This window comes from Ictalurus punctatus, chromosome 3 (assembly GCF_001660625.3).
Source record: "Ictalurus punctatus breed USDA103 chromosome 3, Coco_2.0, whole genome shotgun sequence".
NCBI classification, from domain to species: Eukaryota; Metazoa; Chordata; class Actinopteri; order Siluriformes; family Ictaluridae; genus Ictalurus; species Ictalurus punctatus.
In genome coordinates this window covers 25,046,246-25,062,223 of record NC_030418.2, presented here as the reverse complement: position 1 = coordinate 25,062,223, position 15,978 = coordinate 25,046,246, and the positions used below count along the sequence as shown (strand labels likewise).

Below are 15,978 nucleotides of genomic sequence, written 5' to 3'. Positions count from 1 at the left end.
CCTCCAGTGTGCATATTTAGGCAGCCAATGATGCCATATAGCCCGAAGCTGATGAAATGGTGTTAAAGCGCCAATAATTTTTGAAGAAAAATCTCGGACCAGGTTGTCATAATGGCTAGCAAGCTAACACAGCAATTATTCTCAAATTAAACTACTGTAATGAAAATAGCCACATTAACTAAGCTCTTCTCTTGAGGCCGTAAGGGCAAAAAACTTGTTACTGGCATCAATTTTGCGTAATGACTTTGGTGAACATCTCAGATCTCTCTCCTAGTCCTCCAATCTGAAGTACAATTTGAAGTATACTTTCCTATAGCCACTAACATGTTTGCCAACTACATATCTTTTTGGAAACTGTGAAAAGCAACACCTTTATAGAGAGCTCTGGAGAGGCAATGAAGAGGGTTTTGTTGTACTAAAATGCACTAAATTGTGAGCAAAAATTAGTTTAAAGTGGCTACAAGAACAAAATTGAGGTCATGAAATTGTGACTGTAGACAATTTACCCCTTTAAAGCTCTCAATGTGCTTTTGCCGAATTAATAAACTTGTGCCTGTATTTTTTGCCCTCCTTTAAAGATTAAATGCGCAAACAGCTGATTTGAGCTAAATTTCTAAATAATGATTTTAACAGTACTCTAAATATATAATGAAATTCATTTCATTGTTAGGCACACTGTTCCAGGTAATCTATCAGAGCACAGCATGAGTATGTTCTCTTAAGAGGAAATGAGCCAAAACCCAAACGTAGGCACAATCTTATTAATTTGTGACAATTACAACAAGTAACACCAAAACTAAGCACATGAAACTAGAAAGTTCTTATCTTGGCCTCTCCAGGACTTTGTACTTTATTTTTCAAATTACTACACCCATGACATAGTGCAATATTTTATATACCATTTTTTAAAACTTAACTGTAACCTTTGCTTCTTACATATGTACATACATATATTTGTGTTAACATATGATTGAACCTACACAGAGAGTATAGGCAGCTGTTTGGATCTTATCATATGAAGTAGGCAAAAGAGTTGATCTACTTATCATATTGATTCTAGCAAAGCTTCTATGCTAACACTGAAGAAGGTGCATGTAGAAGCTATATAGTTATGTTCCAGGTTTTCTTTGGTTGGTCTTTTGACTCCATGTTGCACAGTTCAGTGGAGATTTTGACATCAAAGCTGCTTCTCTGTAGATTGCAGAGGAAGTCTTGTGACTCTGTGTGAACAGACATCAGTGGGATTTGTGCCAAAGGTCCAGCTGTAGCCTCAGTTGAGTGAGGTGTGATGCAGCAGATCAGTGTTCCTGTTTCACCTCATTCAGTGCTGCTGATTAGTTGTTGTTCAAAGGGAAGTCCTGGGGTGGAATTCAAATTCACACCCCCGCAAGGACTTCAATTTAGGAACATTCAATTTTTTTGTATGTTCATAAAATGCCTTTGATCGTGAAACTGTAGTGTTGTGCATTCACTGAGCTCATTACAAAGTTCCAAGCATGATTTTATAAAGCATTTGACACCAAACATGACCTAGTTGTTGAGTTCCCTGTATGTTTGTGAAAAACAGAGGGATTACAAATTCATGAAACATGCAATTGTCACACAAATAACACAGTATATGGAAATGGAGATTATGAATTTCCTCAGCAAATTTCTTAAGTCTTTGAAATGAAAATGCTTTTGATGATATAACACCAAAAGTTTGTATAACCTTCTCCCTCTGATCCCATTGATTGAAAACACATGATTCTAATTTCACCAAATTAACTGCTAATCCTAGAGGTTCGCATATTTTTGTCACTCACAGATATGTAATATTGGATCATTTTCCTCAGTAATTAAAACGGCCAAGTGTAATATTTTTGTCTCATTTGTTCTCTTTGGCTACTTTTAGGACTTCTGATGAAGTTTTAGGTCATATTTACACAGATATATTGAACATCCTAAAGGGTTCACAAACTTTCAAGCACCACTGTAAGTCTACCCAGTCAATTCCACAAACTATTGTTTACACACCCCCAGGCGCCATATTCTGAATTTCTTTATGAATTGGTGTATTTCATCTCAGACCTGGTTGTTTCTGTAAAAAAAAAAACATTAATTGTTGGAGACTTTAATATTAATTTTGCTAATCCACAAGACCCTCTGTGAACAGTATCATGTCTTGGCATCTCAGGGATCTCGCTTCTGGCTTGCACAATAGGGATACATTTATAAACGTAAAACGTATATCCAAAATGTAGATATTTCTGTAAAGCTGCTCTGTTACAATGCCAGTTGTTAAAAGATCTATACAAATAAAATCGAATTAATTGAATTAAACATCAAAACGTATAAGATGGCCTATCCAAACATTTTAATATAAATTATGAAGAAAGTACATGATAGTCTATAGATTATTTTCTAAATATTATCAACCATAAACTGTTCATCAACATCTATCATAAACTGTGACATCATATGTGTATCATAATTAAGATAATAGCAAAGAATAGTAAGTTTTGGACTTTCTACTAAGAGACTAAACTGAAATGACTAATTATCTAGTATTAGAAATGCCAAGAGAGCCATATTCTACCACAGCAATCGCCATACAGTATGTGCAAATTGGAAATGCTCTTGTGTATTCATACAATCCCACTCACTCTCTCCATTTCCCACACTACCCTGATTATGCTATCCTATTACTTACAGTGTACTATTACAAAAATGCAGGAGGTCACAATCAATCCTCTGTGCTGAACATCAGACTGAGTCTGAAGAGGAGATAATCTGGTCCACTGCAAAGCATCATGGATACACATTTGCACACTCATTCACACCTACGGGCACTTTAGTGTAGCCAGTGCACCTATGGTTTTTGTGTTTTGTGAGGAAACTGGTAGAACCAGGTAGAAAACCATGTGAACACTGGGAGAACATGTGAAACTCCATATAGTTGGTAACTAGGGATGCACCGATATCACTTTTTTTCAGATCAAGTACAAGTACTAACATTTGGGTACTTGCAGATACCAAGTACCGATATGAGTACTTCACACTTTTCGTCTGAAGCATGTCATCAAACGCACCTGCTATGGCTTGGCCAGTGTGCGAACCCCTAAACTGTGTTGCTTGTAAAATGACTCTCTGGGGAGTAAAATCCTCATCAATCCACTGTGCTGTTAAACCTATAAGACACATTGGGCTGACACTGCTAGTCCAAATATCAGTGGTGAAGGTGAGGGCCGAAATGTCCTGCAACAGGTTCCTGATGTGTTTTTTCACCAAGTCATGTAGCTTTGGTAATGCTGTATCTGTAATGTGGTGACAACTGGGAATCTCATACTTCGGCTCAAGTACACCAAGAAGACGACAAAATCCTGTATTATCTACAACTGACAACGGTTGGTCATCAAGAGCAATGAACTGGGTAAGAGCTTCTGTTATTTTTACTGCCCGTGGGTTGTCTCTGGACATTTTCTGTCACTTCTCCAGTGTTTGCTGCAAAGTTGATTGTTGCTGTTTCCTGCTGCCAGCATTAGTACACGCTTTGCACTCGGTGTTACGTTTGTTCTTTAGATCAAATTTCTTGTATTAAATGAGCTATTGTTTTACCCCTCCTCTTCACAGTTTAGCAGAGCATAGATTGCAGTCTGCTCTACTTTTGTCATCATCACTTATCTTAAAATATATCCAAATTGCTGACATTGCTCCTCTTCCGACTACCTGCTCAACTGACGAGAGGTTAGGCTATGTCATGTTGTCATAAAGTTGTATCGGTGCGGTTGTATCGGGGTAGTTTTACGAGTACCAGTACGAGTACATGAGCACAGTATCGGGCCGACACCCGGGTACTGGTAGGTGCATCACCTACTGGTAACCCAGGCTCAAGACTGAAGGCTACCTGCTGTACTACCATGCTGCATTATGAGATAACATAATTGACCTAAATACCAATTTATGTAATCAGAATCAAATATCTAAGGGAGAGTAAGCGAGTAAACTACTAAACTATGTTTTTAAGTACAGGGTTACTTTGGAGTTAATTGAACAAAGTATGAGAAGATCAAGGTGTTAACGATATACATATTAATATCACCAGATAGAGTCAAGAGCCTAAACAACATTTAAATATATCTACAAATGTAACATTATGATGAAAAATTTCCAATTGAGCAGAATGCATCAGTAGTTCTTGAAAGGTCAGTGTATCTAAACTGAAAAGTGGAAAATCTAGAGGTCATCACAAAAACCAATAGAGCCTACTGAATAGATGATGGTAATGTAACTGTTGTCAAGCCAAACAAAATAAAGTTTTAAATTCAAAGAATGCATTATCCAGTGCATAGCTCTAGAAATTAAATAGTTCCAAAAACATACCTCCAGAAATGCCAAATGCAAATGGTTTTCTCAGAGGTAGATGCCGTTCCTGCCATACATTCCTGAGTACAAATACTGAGTACAAATACAGTGCCTAGAGTGAAAAAAAAAACAAGAAAAAAAGGACAAAATGTTCAGACATAATGTATTAAGTTTTCCTGTGAAAGTATCAAGCATAACAGTTAACATTTATTTTAAGTAAAAAAGGTAACTGAAATTTACTTATGGGTGCATAACCAAAAAAAAAAAAAAAACCTCAGCACAGCTTATTTCATGCATGTGGGATGAAGTCTGTGACACACTTCACATTTAAGGAAATCTCTGATGAGCTGGGAGAATTTGTTTGTTCTTCCACACCTTATGCTTGATAACAAGCAAAGTAGCTAGACACGTGCTGAAGAAGCCACCATTAGTGTTCTAACAATTATGATAATCTAGTTACAAACCAATATATACATGCATTACTTTATATAATATTACATTAACACTTAAAAAAAATCTGACAAATTCTGCCAGCTTCTGCTCTAGGATTAACTATTGTAATTATGAGCTGAACACAGATTGGCTATTTGAGAAGTTGTTCATATGACCGTAGCAACCTCAAAGTACAGGAGGTGAGAATAAGGAGGAGATGGGATTCGTGGGAATATTGGTGGGGAAAATGTAACATCATAGTAGAGTTACATATAACTGTCACTGTCTTTACTGATGTGGGGATGTTTCTGAGGGATCGCCATGCATGGTTTGTTCATGGGGAGTTAATCAATCTGTCAGTCAGTCATTCCATCAGTAATTTGGTCAGTCATTCATTCAGTCAGTCAGTCATTTGGTCAGTCATTCAGTCAGTCATTCGGTCAATCCATCCATCAGTCATTCAGTCAGTCATTTAGTCAATCCGTCCATCAGCCATTTAGTCAGTCAGTTGATCAGTCATATAGTCAATCAGTCAGTCATTTGGTCAGTCATTTAGTCTATCAGTCATTCGGTCAGTCAGTTGGTCAGTAATTTAGTCAGTGAGTCATTCAGTCAGTCATTCAGTTGGTCAATTACTCAGTCCCTCAGTCATTCAGTCAATGGATGTGAATCTTTTAGGCCTGCCCAAGCCCAAAAAGTGGGATGCCATGTATTCAAATATTTCTTATATATTGAACTGACAGAAAATACAAATGGGGAGAAATAAACTTAATGCGGATCTTGTATTTGTGCTGTGGATTCAGCATTGTATTTTGCTCAGTAATGAATGCTAAGCTTTTCCAATGCTCAGTATTAGCCAGATTGTTGGGGGATTTTAGGAACTGGGCTTCTATCAGTTCAGCTGCCCAGTTCAGCTCTGGTCCACAATAGGCATAATTTGACTGCTGCTTAAATCAGTTCCAAAATTGCTCTGTGTTTGCCTGTTAGTTGGACAGGCTAGTACTCTGCTCAGCTGTGGCTGCTCTGTGTCTTGTTTGTCAAGTCTTGACACATGCTTTCCAGATCCCATCAAAATCCTGATGAATAGAAAATAACATGACTCTTTTTTTATGTTTCAACATTTCAGTTTTCTCAAATATTTTGCATGGTTGCCAAGCTTTTGGCTTGAAGCTCCTGATTTTGTGTCTTGTGCCATGCTCTCACACCACCCATCTGAGCATAGCCATATGTGGCTCATAAGAGAGACTGTTGATTAGTTATCTATTATTGACTGTAAATTAATTTCCCCTTAACAGTGTAATATATGTTGCAAATAGTGGTGGTCAAAAGTACAATTGTCATTTAAAAGCTTATGCTAAACTATAAATGACTGTACAGTATGCATAGGTTTCATGCCTATTCAAATGGGTCTCCTTAATGTTATTTAAACTCTATTTGATTGCTCCTCCTTGATTATATTGAGATTATCATACTGTATATCACATTACCCTTGAAGTCTGTGGGTTCATGGCCATCTTTCAGCTTGCTAATAATTCCAGTAAGCCCACGAACCAGCTTTATTGTAAGTAAAATTTAAGCAGATAATTACTAGATTAATCTTATTAATCTGATAAAAGTTTGATTAATTTATTGAGGTAATCTTTCAATGAACATAATTATTTTTGCATGATATTGTTGTTATGAGTTAGCTTGAAAATGAGCTTGTTAGCCTATAAACAAAATATAATAAATATAATGCTGAAATATACACTTCCTATGTTAATCCTATGCTAAACTACTGACTACCTTATCAAGATATAAAATGTATTCATGGACAGAAAAGCTTGGACTAGATATAGGGCACAAATACTAACTGCTCAGCTGTTTTAAACATCCCATTACATAGTATATATTGGAAACCCACATGGACACAGGGAGGACATACACAGAAACTCCACCCAGACAGTGAGTAGCTCAGTATCAACCCTGGAATTGTGAGGCAGCAATACAACCTATTGCACCACCGCACCACCTGTATAAATTGTTTCAGGGCAGAAATAGTTAGGGTGGTAATTTGATGAACTTTCCAATCAAGCAGCATCTTTGGGAGCGGTGTAGATGCACCACAAACTGTAACTAAATGCAACCTGTTGAGCCACAGTTTCAGCCACAGAAGAAGTCTTGAATTTAAGTGCACACTTTTTCACAGCAACATCACCATTTTTTTGTTCCTGTATACCATGTTGAAATTTAATCTCACTAATTTTATTGTTAAATATAATATACTATAATATACTATACTATACTATAATATAATATAATATAATATAATATAATATAATATAATATAATATGATATAATATGAGTGAGTCTGAAACTCTGGATTGCAGCAAACCTTTCTTCAGGGTGAAAAACAAAAGGAAAAAGATGGATGGATCTATTAAAAAAAAGATACAGAAAAAATAATAAACAGTTTAGACAATAGGAGGCATGAGCGAATGTTGGATAAGATAGAGGTCATGATGACTTTACTAACATGCATAATTTACCCAGAATGTGATCTTTTGATTTATTAGGAAGTACAAATAAGCAGTGAGTGATATTTACTCAGTACTCAGTCAGAGACCAGGTGTCCTCTGCTTGTATTCATTCAGCACACAGACCATTGTAAACACACTCACACAAACCATTGAAAACACCCACGCAGCAGAGACATGAATCTCTGACCATTCTGTACCTGATTTGCATTTTAAACAACCCTTCAATAGAAGATATAAGCCAAATGCCTGGAGCAAATCCTCTCCCAGCTCTTGCACCAGCCTATCATTCCTGTTGTCTGCTCACAGACATTTGAGCTTTCCTGTTTTTTCCTCTTTTCTTCTTCATCGTTTGCCTCATTTTGACATGCTATGTTCAGCTTAACATTTCAAGGCAGAATATGTCAGATTTATAGGTTCCTCTTGGCCTCATCAGTCTTGCCTTAGGCCCACAGATATGTCTGTATATGGCATTACAGCATCACGCAGAGAGCCTGGCTTTCCATCCTTTTAATGCCATGTGTAAAACCGGTTACTACATACACACACACTCTTTATCTTGTCACCAGATGCAAACCTTCATGTTATCTATAACTATATACTATTACTGCAGCCAGGGACCCTTTAACTAAAATATAAATTTCACAGGCCCTGTATTATGAATATCATCCAACTATTCCAATAATGGGTTCATTATTTAACTAGGTACAGTAATATTCTGTCTATTTACTGGAGCCATAGAGCTTTTCAATGACGTCATTTCCACCAACAGTACCCAGCAGATCCAACTTGACATTATTTATAGGCCTATGTGTTTTAGTGTTATTCAAGCAACCAGTCAAAGAGGCTAAAACTACAAGGACTTTGTAATACATATAACAAATGTAAAATATAACATATTTAACAAATATAACATTGATAATGGTTGTTTGTGATTCACGGTTCCTTTTTTCTCTTGTATTTGTGATGCAAAAGTAAAGACAACCACACTGACTGTACACTTGGAGTGTCTTTGGAGAGATGTTTCGAATGTTGTCCTTCCTGCTAATATGATCACGCATAGCTTCAATTATTTTGGGTTATTTTGGTTTTATCTGGATCTCTATACAGCACGGTGCTGCAGCAGGTAATGAAGCTGTCTCACAGCTCCAGAGTAACCAGTTCGATCCAGAGCTCGGATTACTGTTTGTGTGGAGTTTCATGTGTTGAAAGTTGATTGGCTATGCTAAATTGCCCTTAGGTGTGAATGAAGTGTGTGCATGGTGCCCTGCTACAGACTTGCATCCCATCCACACTCTCAGAAAGGATGTGTTAATATCCTACACACTTTTTTTGTTATTACTATTCCAACACGTGTCACGCTTACCACATACTTGAAGATTTAAAGTCGGAATTGCACCCTCCCCAATGATCGGGGGGTTGGCAGGAGGGGGGTGTTTGGGCGTGGCCCGATTAGAGGCTTGTAGCTACGACTGTTTGTCAACTGTATTTTACTGCTCTGAATCAAGTCAGAGATTCCCTGATCCCAAATCCCAAACATGTTTGATAATTACGACACCTGATCAGGCTGCCGGAGGCGGAATACCTGCAATAGCCAATGAGACCAAGCAAGTGTTACCAACCGGGTGTTGCTTGCTGAGATGTATATCAGAGAAGGAACTCTGAACTACAGTTCCCAACAGCCACTGCACCTCATTGCATCACAGTCACATGATCACCTGGAACTGAATTATGTCATGTTAACGAGCACCTATGTGTATATAGCCATAGTTTGCACTGCACTCTTTGTCTTATTTTTGTCTTGTTTCCCTGCCTAGATTCCATAATTTATGTCTTTAATCATTTGTGTTAGCAATTTTGTTTTAAATTATATCAGCACTCGTATCCTACTCACATTCTGTTTCGTGACATTTGCTTTTACAGTGGAAACATGGCAGCCACAAACATGCCACAAAAGTGGAGTTTGAACTTTTTGCTGTGTGAATGAGGCAGCTGATATGCTGCTAATAAACAAAATGGAGTGTGTGTGATATTGTCTTCTGAAGTCAGGTTTGATAAACATGAGTTTCTGTGAGATCTCGTGTCTGTGAACTTGTTACTATGGACTGGTGTGTGGTCTCGCGGTCTGACCGAATCGTCTAGTGTGTGTGTTCGGAGGATTATAATGTTAAAAATCGGTTGAAACTGTCTGTGCTCTCCCACAGTTTTAAAATCGGTTAAGATAAAAAAAAAAATCGTCTAGCGTGTCCCTGGCATTAAATTATCCAATAAATTTGTTTAAAAAAGAAAAATTCACACGAATGAAATTATTGTCCAATCACGTTGTGGACTGCACTGCTGACGTCATCATCCAACTCTGAACTTGCCTCAAAGTGAATGTTCGTTGCCTTGACCTTTTGATTGTGACTGCAGAGTTGGAGTCCTGAGGCGAGGAAACCAAATGACCACCGGTAAGTTAGCGTTCATCACTATTTAGTATTAATGCTGCTGAAACTGCCTGGCCGAGTTTGTGATATTTAGGCAGGGAGCTCTTGAAAATGTATTCACTGGAAAACAGTAACTCAGCATGTGATAATTAACTTTACCTATCGCGATGGCTTCAAAAGTGAATATGATGTAATGTTAATCAGTGTTGGCTTTACACTACTAGTGTCAGGTGTTTATGTTGGCTGTGAAATATGGACTGAGGTTGTTCTATAATTCTCTGGGTCTGCATCTTATCTGAGGCTTCGAGTTAGGGTTAGCTAGCTGGATGCTGTCACCAATTACAGTTAGGGATGAGTGATGCTAACTTGAGTTGATAAGATTACTTTAGCATACAGCTCGCGGTAATGTTAGACATTCCCATTGCCTTTTTGAAAGTTAACGATAATGTATCATTAAAGCTGTTCACATATTTAACAAGTGTTTTGGACAAGGCAAGCTGTAATAATTAGCTTCATGTTTCTTCATCTATTTGGTGAATGTTAATGCTGGTTAACAGGTGCAGACAGTCGGTGGCTAACGGAAATTAGCTAGCTCAGTAATGTCGAGGCCAAAAGTTCTTCACAAGGTTAATGTGACAAAAAGAGAGGATGGGGTTTAGGTTGTAATGCTTTCCACTATCTCTGTAATGTTCGTCGACTTAATTGTAGAGAGTGGAGGTCACATTTCCAAAATTACACAATTTGGGATTCTGTAACACAATTTCTCAGTCAAAGCTCAAAGGCATTTGTCCATATTTTGTAGCGAACAACTAACCAACACTCTTTTTGCTCTTTTATAGCTTTTCAAATGGAAGGGAGTGGGAACTCTTATCTTCCCAGATGGCAGGGAGATTTGAAAGAAGATGCATCAACTCCAATTCTTACATCTTGTAGGGCTAAAATATTTAAGGGTTTATTACATGGCCCACTGCTCTCCTATGACCAAAGACGGAAATAGGTGCAGCCGAATGTTGAATGCGTGATTTAAATATCTTACTCCATTTAATTAATTATCTGACTTCAAAAGATAATCTTCTACTTAGTGCTGGAAGTATAATATCTCAGTGTTCTGATTATATGTAGTCTAAAACAGTTTCATGATAAGACGTCATTATAAAGAGACGTTCCTACGTTAGAGACTTTTATATAACCTAAAATAAACAATTATTTTTGTTAGCTCAGAGGTTTAAATCGATTGGGAAGCCTAGACCATTCCTATTTTCTTGTCAGAGGTCGATTTTAACGTGTCTAATGTAAGTCAACTTTAGCTTAGGAAACTATTTCTAATAACCCTATAAATACAGTCATGCACTTACAGTTATGGAAGAACCACTGAATATTTAAAGATAGCAATAACAAATGAACTTATTACACAAAATCATAAAAGAAGACAAACATAGAATAGACACAAATGTAACTTACAGAAATGTTGATCTGCATCGCAGACATAGGATGCATGATGATAATAGCATTAATGGCACAAAAGGCAGTCTCTGATGTTATAAGCCCCTTCCTTGATGTTACAAGCCCACCTTGGGTTCTCCCAAGTATATCCTCTTATACCACTGAGCCTCTTTGAAATGTATAGTGACCAAGAAACCAAATGGGAATGATTGTTTTATGGCAAGCTGGAACCCCCAGCTGATTAGTGCCCCCTAATTATTAAATTAATTATTAGCTTATGTTAATTAAGTCCCTGAGAGTGGGTCGGTGGGATCAAACGGAAAGATGTCTCCCATGCAAACCAGTGTTTGTGTGGAGAGAAAGAGCACATATTGCAACACATATTGTAAAGGTTTTGATATTGTAACCTTTGATATCACCACATCATTCACCATGAAATGCAGAAAGAATTATACCAAACACAGTTCACATGACCAGTTTAGGTTTACCTGGTTTACCTTTATCTCTGAAACACATTCCTGATCATTTTAACCTTAATCAAATTACTGCCACAATTTATAAATCTTCTGTCAAATGTTATAAAACAATCTGTCAAATGTTTTAATGATTTTAATAAATGTCCCCTGAATTTCATGCAATTGTTTGTTTATTTTGTGAGTATTTTAGAATTTTGGCATACAAACAAATTGCATTTTAGGATAATTGTAGGGAATAAAAGTATAAACAGCACATCTCTGTGCTATTTTGTGTTATTTTTTAACACATCTTTGTGTGGTAATGTACTAACACACAACATGTGTTAAATGTACAAAACACTGTGTTAAAAGCAACACAAAATGTGTTGTCCTTAACTAGACACGCAGGTGTGTTCGAAAAATAACACATGATGTGTTAAAAATAACACATCTGCTTTAAGAGTGCAGGGTGAATTCTTCCACTTCCACTTAGTGTTCCTGGGATTGTCTCCAGATTCACTGCGATAAAGCACTTACAGGGACAAATAAATGATTTCTGAACACCGTCAATGAGCCTGAAGTAAAATCATCCTGGGAAATAGACATAAATGTTCCAGTGAACCTAAATGTGTATCATCATGATCCTGGTTCATATCTGTGTGTTTAATTAGACTCTCTAAAACTTCGAGCCAACTCTCATGACACGATTATGAAAATGCAATAGAAGAGGTAGTGGGCGTTGCAATAAATGCTGCAAAGACAGAAGTCCAATGGGGAAAAGTAGTTATGACTATTCAAACCATTTGGCTTGCTGATCCATAAGAGTAGCTGCCTCTTACATTTTACACATACTTTCTTTCAGATCAAATTTTCAGTACAGTACATTATCCTGTTAGAGGTTCCCAACCCTGTCTGACCTTATGAAGAACACCAATATCATGACTGTGACTCTTTGTCTCTTTGTCACTTCCTCAGAGAAATATCATTGGTCAAATACAACCAATGTTCACACAAAACGCCTCTCTGTCTTTGTCCTCCTCTAACATTTCTTGAAGCTTTTCAGGCCTACGATTCAACTGTTAAACCTCTCATGTCACTGGTATTTTGTTTTTTTCCCCCCTCTATTATCTCTAGAATACCTTCCTGCAGGCTAAGACAGAGGAGGACATCTTCACCCATTTGGGATTGGACTATATTGAGCCTTGGCAGAGGAATGCTTAGCCCTCGTCCTATTCATCAAACGCGTGCGCATTCCTGCAGCTAATCTCCCCTTACAGCGCACCGCTAGACTGCACAGATTCAATGCCATGAATGATTTATTTAATATAAAATCCAAAACTGTAATACTTTGCCATTAGGAAAGCTTTTTTTCCTCTTTAATACTTGTTCTACAATTAAATTAAATGTATTGCAGTATGTTTCATGTTATATCAACGCATTACATATTTTTGTATGAGTGTGCTAGAAGAGCTAAAATGTACAAATATACAGTATGATATATGATGCATATCTCTGCTATACAGGAACGAGGATAAGAGAGACTAAAGGAAAATGAATTGCTGTAATTACCAGCCTATACATCAAACCAGATGAGACCAGACTGTCTAGGACCTCATGTGGTGATAATAAGCACAGGTGGAGTGTAACAGCAGTGTAAGTGATATTGGATTCCACCTTTAGTGAGCATCAGTTACTGAATTCTAGGTTTCTCATTACTGTAAAATAAAAGTGCAGGAGAAACCGTATACTCTCTTTTTAATAATCACATACCTTTTACAATGTTCTTTACAAGCATGTAGAGATTTAGTCATACAATATTACTTAATTGCTTTTCTATTTTGCATTACTGATACTGATCGGTACTTTCATGTTTGTAATATTAAATGGTAATACGATAATATTGACTGCATCTATGCTATATATCTTACTGGTGCACCTTTGTCTATTAGTATGAATGACTTGCTCTTATTTTATAGGAAGACGTTACATACACTTACGTGGAGCTCTTATTACACAATAAAATTGTTCTTTAGCATGTAGCCAGTGATGCAATTTTGGCCTTATGTTGCTCAGTTTGTATACAAATAAATTTCATTCTGAAATTTTAAAAATGTGTGGAATACACATATAAAAATAACCCCAGAGGAATCATAAATGTTAGTAATTAGTAATCTAGTTTTTACATGGCTCTTTTGTCTTTGAATGTTTGCAGTTGAATAATGTGTTTAAATCTCTGTGAGTCATATGACGATTATTAAATCTTTCTGACTGGGGATCTTTACAATTGAAGCATGATGGCTTGCAATAAATTTCAAGGATCATAGCAAACACAAATGAATCATGCCTTGCAGTGGCTTTTAGGCATCCCAGATTTGATCACTTTTTTCTCTATAAGGATTGCTAACATTTGACTAATTCCCATATAATAAAAACATACACATTTTTACTTTATATACTTATATTAATAGACACTGTGTGTTCCTCTTAGCACTCAATGTCCCTCTTAATTATACCACATAGTGAGAGGCCACTGTGTTTCAGCCAAAATGGTGCCCTCTTGATATACACAAGGGCCCATATATATCCTGTTATGTCTATGAACACTGATGTTCCTATTTAAAGAGTCTTAAATAGAACAGTCCAGGCGTTTCCAGGACTCGACCCCAGGGTCTTCTCACTTTGTCCAGAAAGGTCTCTAGAAAGGACTCTATTTGGTGTTCAAACTAGGTTAGCTAATGTTTCTTTCCTTTTAAATTCCTTTAGATCAAACTCCAAAGTCTCATATCAGAATTCACTATTTGTCATTAAGAGTCAGTAGTAGAGCCAAAAAATGTGAACTGAAAATGTGTTGACAAAGCTAAGTAGCACAAGAGAAAAGCAAAAACTCAGCTTTTCCAACAATCTGTCCTCAGGAGATGAGTTTGTGAGTTCAAATCCCAAAAATGTCACAAACATCTGTGGCTGGAAATCCAGGAGAGCAAAATTGGCTGTGGTGTCTGGGTGGGAAGGATGATATTACTCTTTCCCCTGTCAATCAGAATGACGTTAACTAATCATTGGCAGCAGTGAGCTTGAGTGCGTTAGCATTTTTAGTCATGTTCCTGTAAGTGTTTTCAGCTGCCCTGTGATGCTTCATGAGCAGCAGTTCAAAAAGATGTGACTGACTTCATGTGTTTTGGAGGAAGCACATGCTAGCCTTTAATCCACCCAGTTATTAATTAACATTTTGGGAAAAAGCTCTGACCCAAAAATGAAGCTCTTTGTATTTTTTCCCATTCTTCTGAAAAAAGAAAACAGTGTACACTGCTGTTTTGGTCAATGTGATCTCTTATACATCTCTTATTGTTGCATATAAACAGTTTCCTCTTTCCAGCATTGCTGAGAAATCATTAATGGAAACCTCCACCCTGAAACACGTGTTTATATTGAAATATTTGTGATATGTTTAGTGTTTTTGGTGCTAACTTGTTAGTTGTGCTTTATTTTCATTAATCCCATAACAAGTTAGCACTGAGCTGACACCAAAGGAAATATTGCTTATGCAGTTTCAATGATATTTAATAGAAGAAAAAAAATCATCTTTCTATTCAGAAACAGTTGGATTTTGCTTCATTTTCTCACTCACCTTTCTCCAACGATGTTCAATATCGTGTTAATGAGAAAACCAACATAGAAATATGGAGACAGCAAACGGACTCAGAGCTCCATATTGCAATACAGCTATGAGATGCAGTTTAGTTACAGCAATGACTCAGCTCGGCTATTTAGTGATCTATGAGATGACAAGGGTGATGCTGTTGATGGTGGTTTCAGCAGGAAGGCTTTGGAACCTTATCTATTTGAGCAGAGTGGTTAGTGTAGGTTAAACCTTTACCCAAAGTAAAAAATAGACCAATATTTTGATGAATGGCATTTAAACAAAAAAAGTCAACTTCATTAGAAAAGAAATAATGGATTCATTGAAGATCATTTGTGAATTATAAAGATTCATATGCAAAAAAAGGAAAAGGATTTTTTCCTTTAAGCACCCAAACACATTTTGTTGGATCTTCAGTGCTTTAATAAAAAGCCCAATTAGCAGATTCACTGAAACATGCTGATTTCTATGCTTTGAGGCAGTGATGGTTGAAGTATTGTGTCTAAAAATACACCAGTGATCCATAAACCATTAAAAAAAGAACAGACTGTGGATGTTTCCGACACATATTCAATAACCCACTGAAAAAGTAACTTCCTGTAAGCACAAAAAACAGCACTAATAAGTCCATTCATCCATCCATACCTTCTATACCGCTTATACTATTGGGCCACGGGGAACCTGGAGCCTATCCCAGGGAGCATTGGGCACAAGACAGGGTACA

At 37.0% G+C, this 15,978-nt stretch overlaps 1 protein-coding gene across 1 annotated transcript in view; it reads left to right on the top strand.

Moving 5' to 3' along the window:
- Positions 1-13,876, top strand: part of dntt (deoxynucleotidyltransferase, terminal) — a 131,507-nt gene extending 117,631 nt beyond the window's left edge. Inside the window, exon 11 of the mRNA XM_017463184.3 lies at positions 12,752-13,876. Coding sequence (XP_017318673.1) covers positions 12,752-12,838 — 87 coding nt within the window. The 3' untranslated portion in view covers positions 12,839-13,876. The remainder of the gene's footprint in view (positions 1-12,751) is intronic.
- Positions 13,877-15,978: the final 2,102 nt, after the last annotated feature.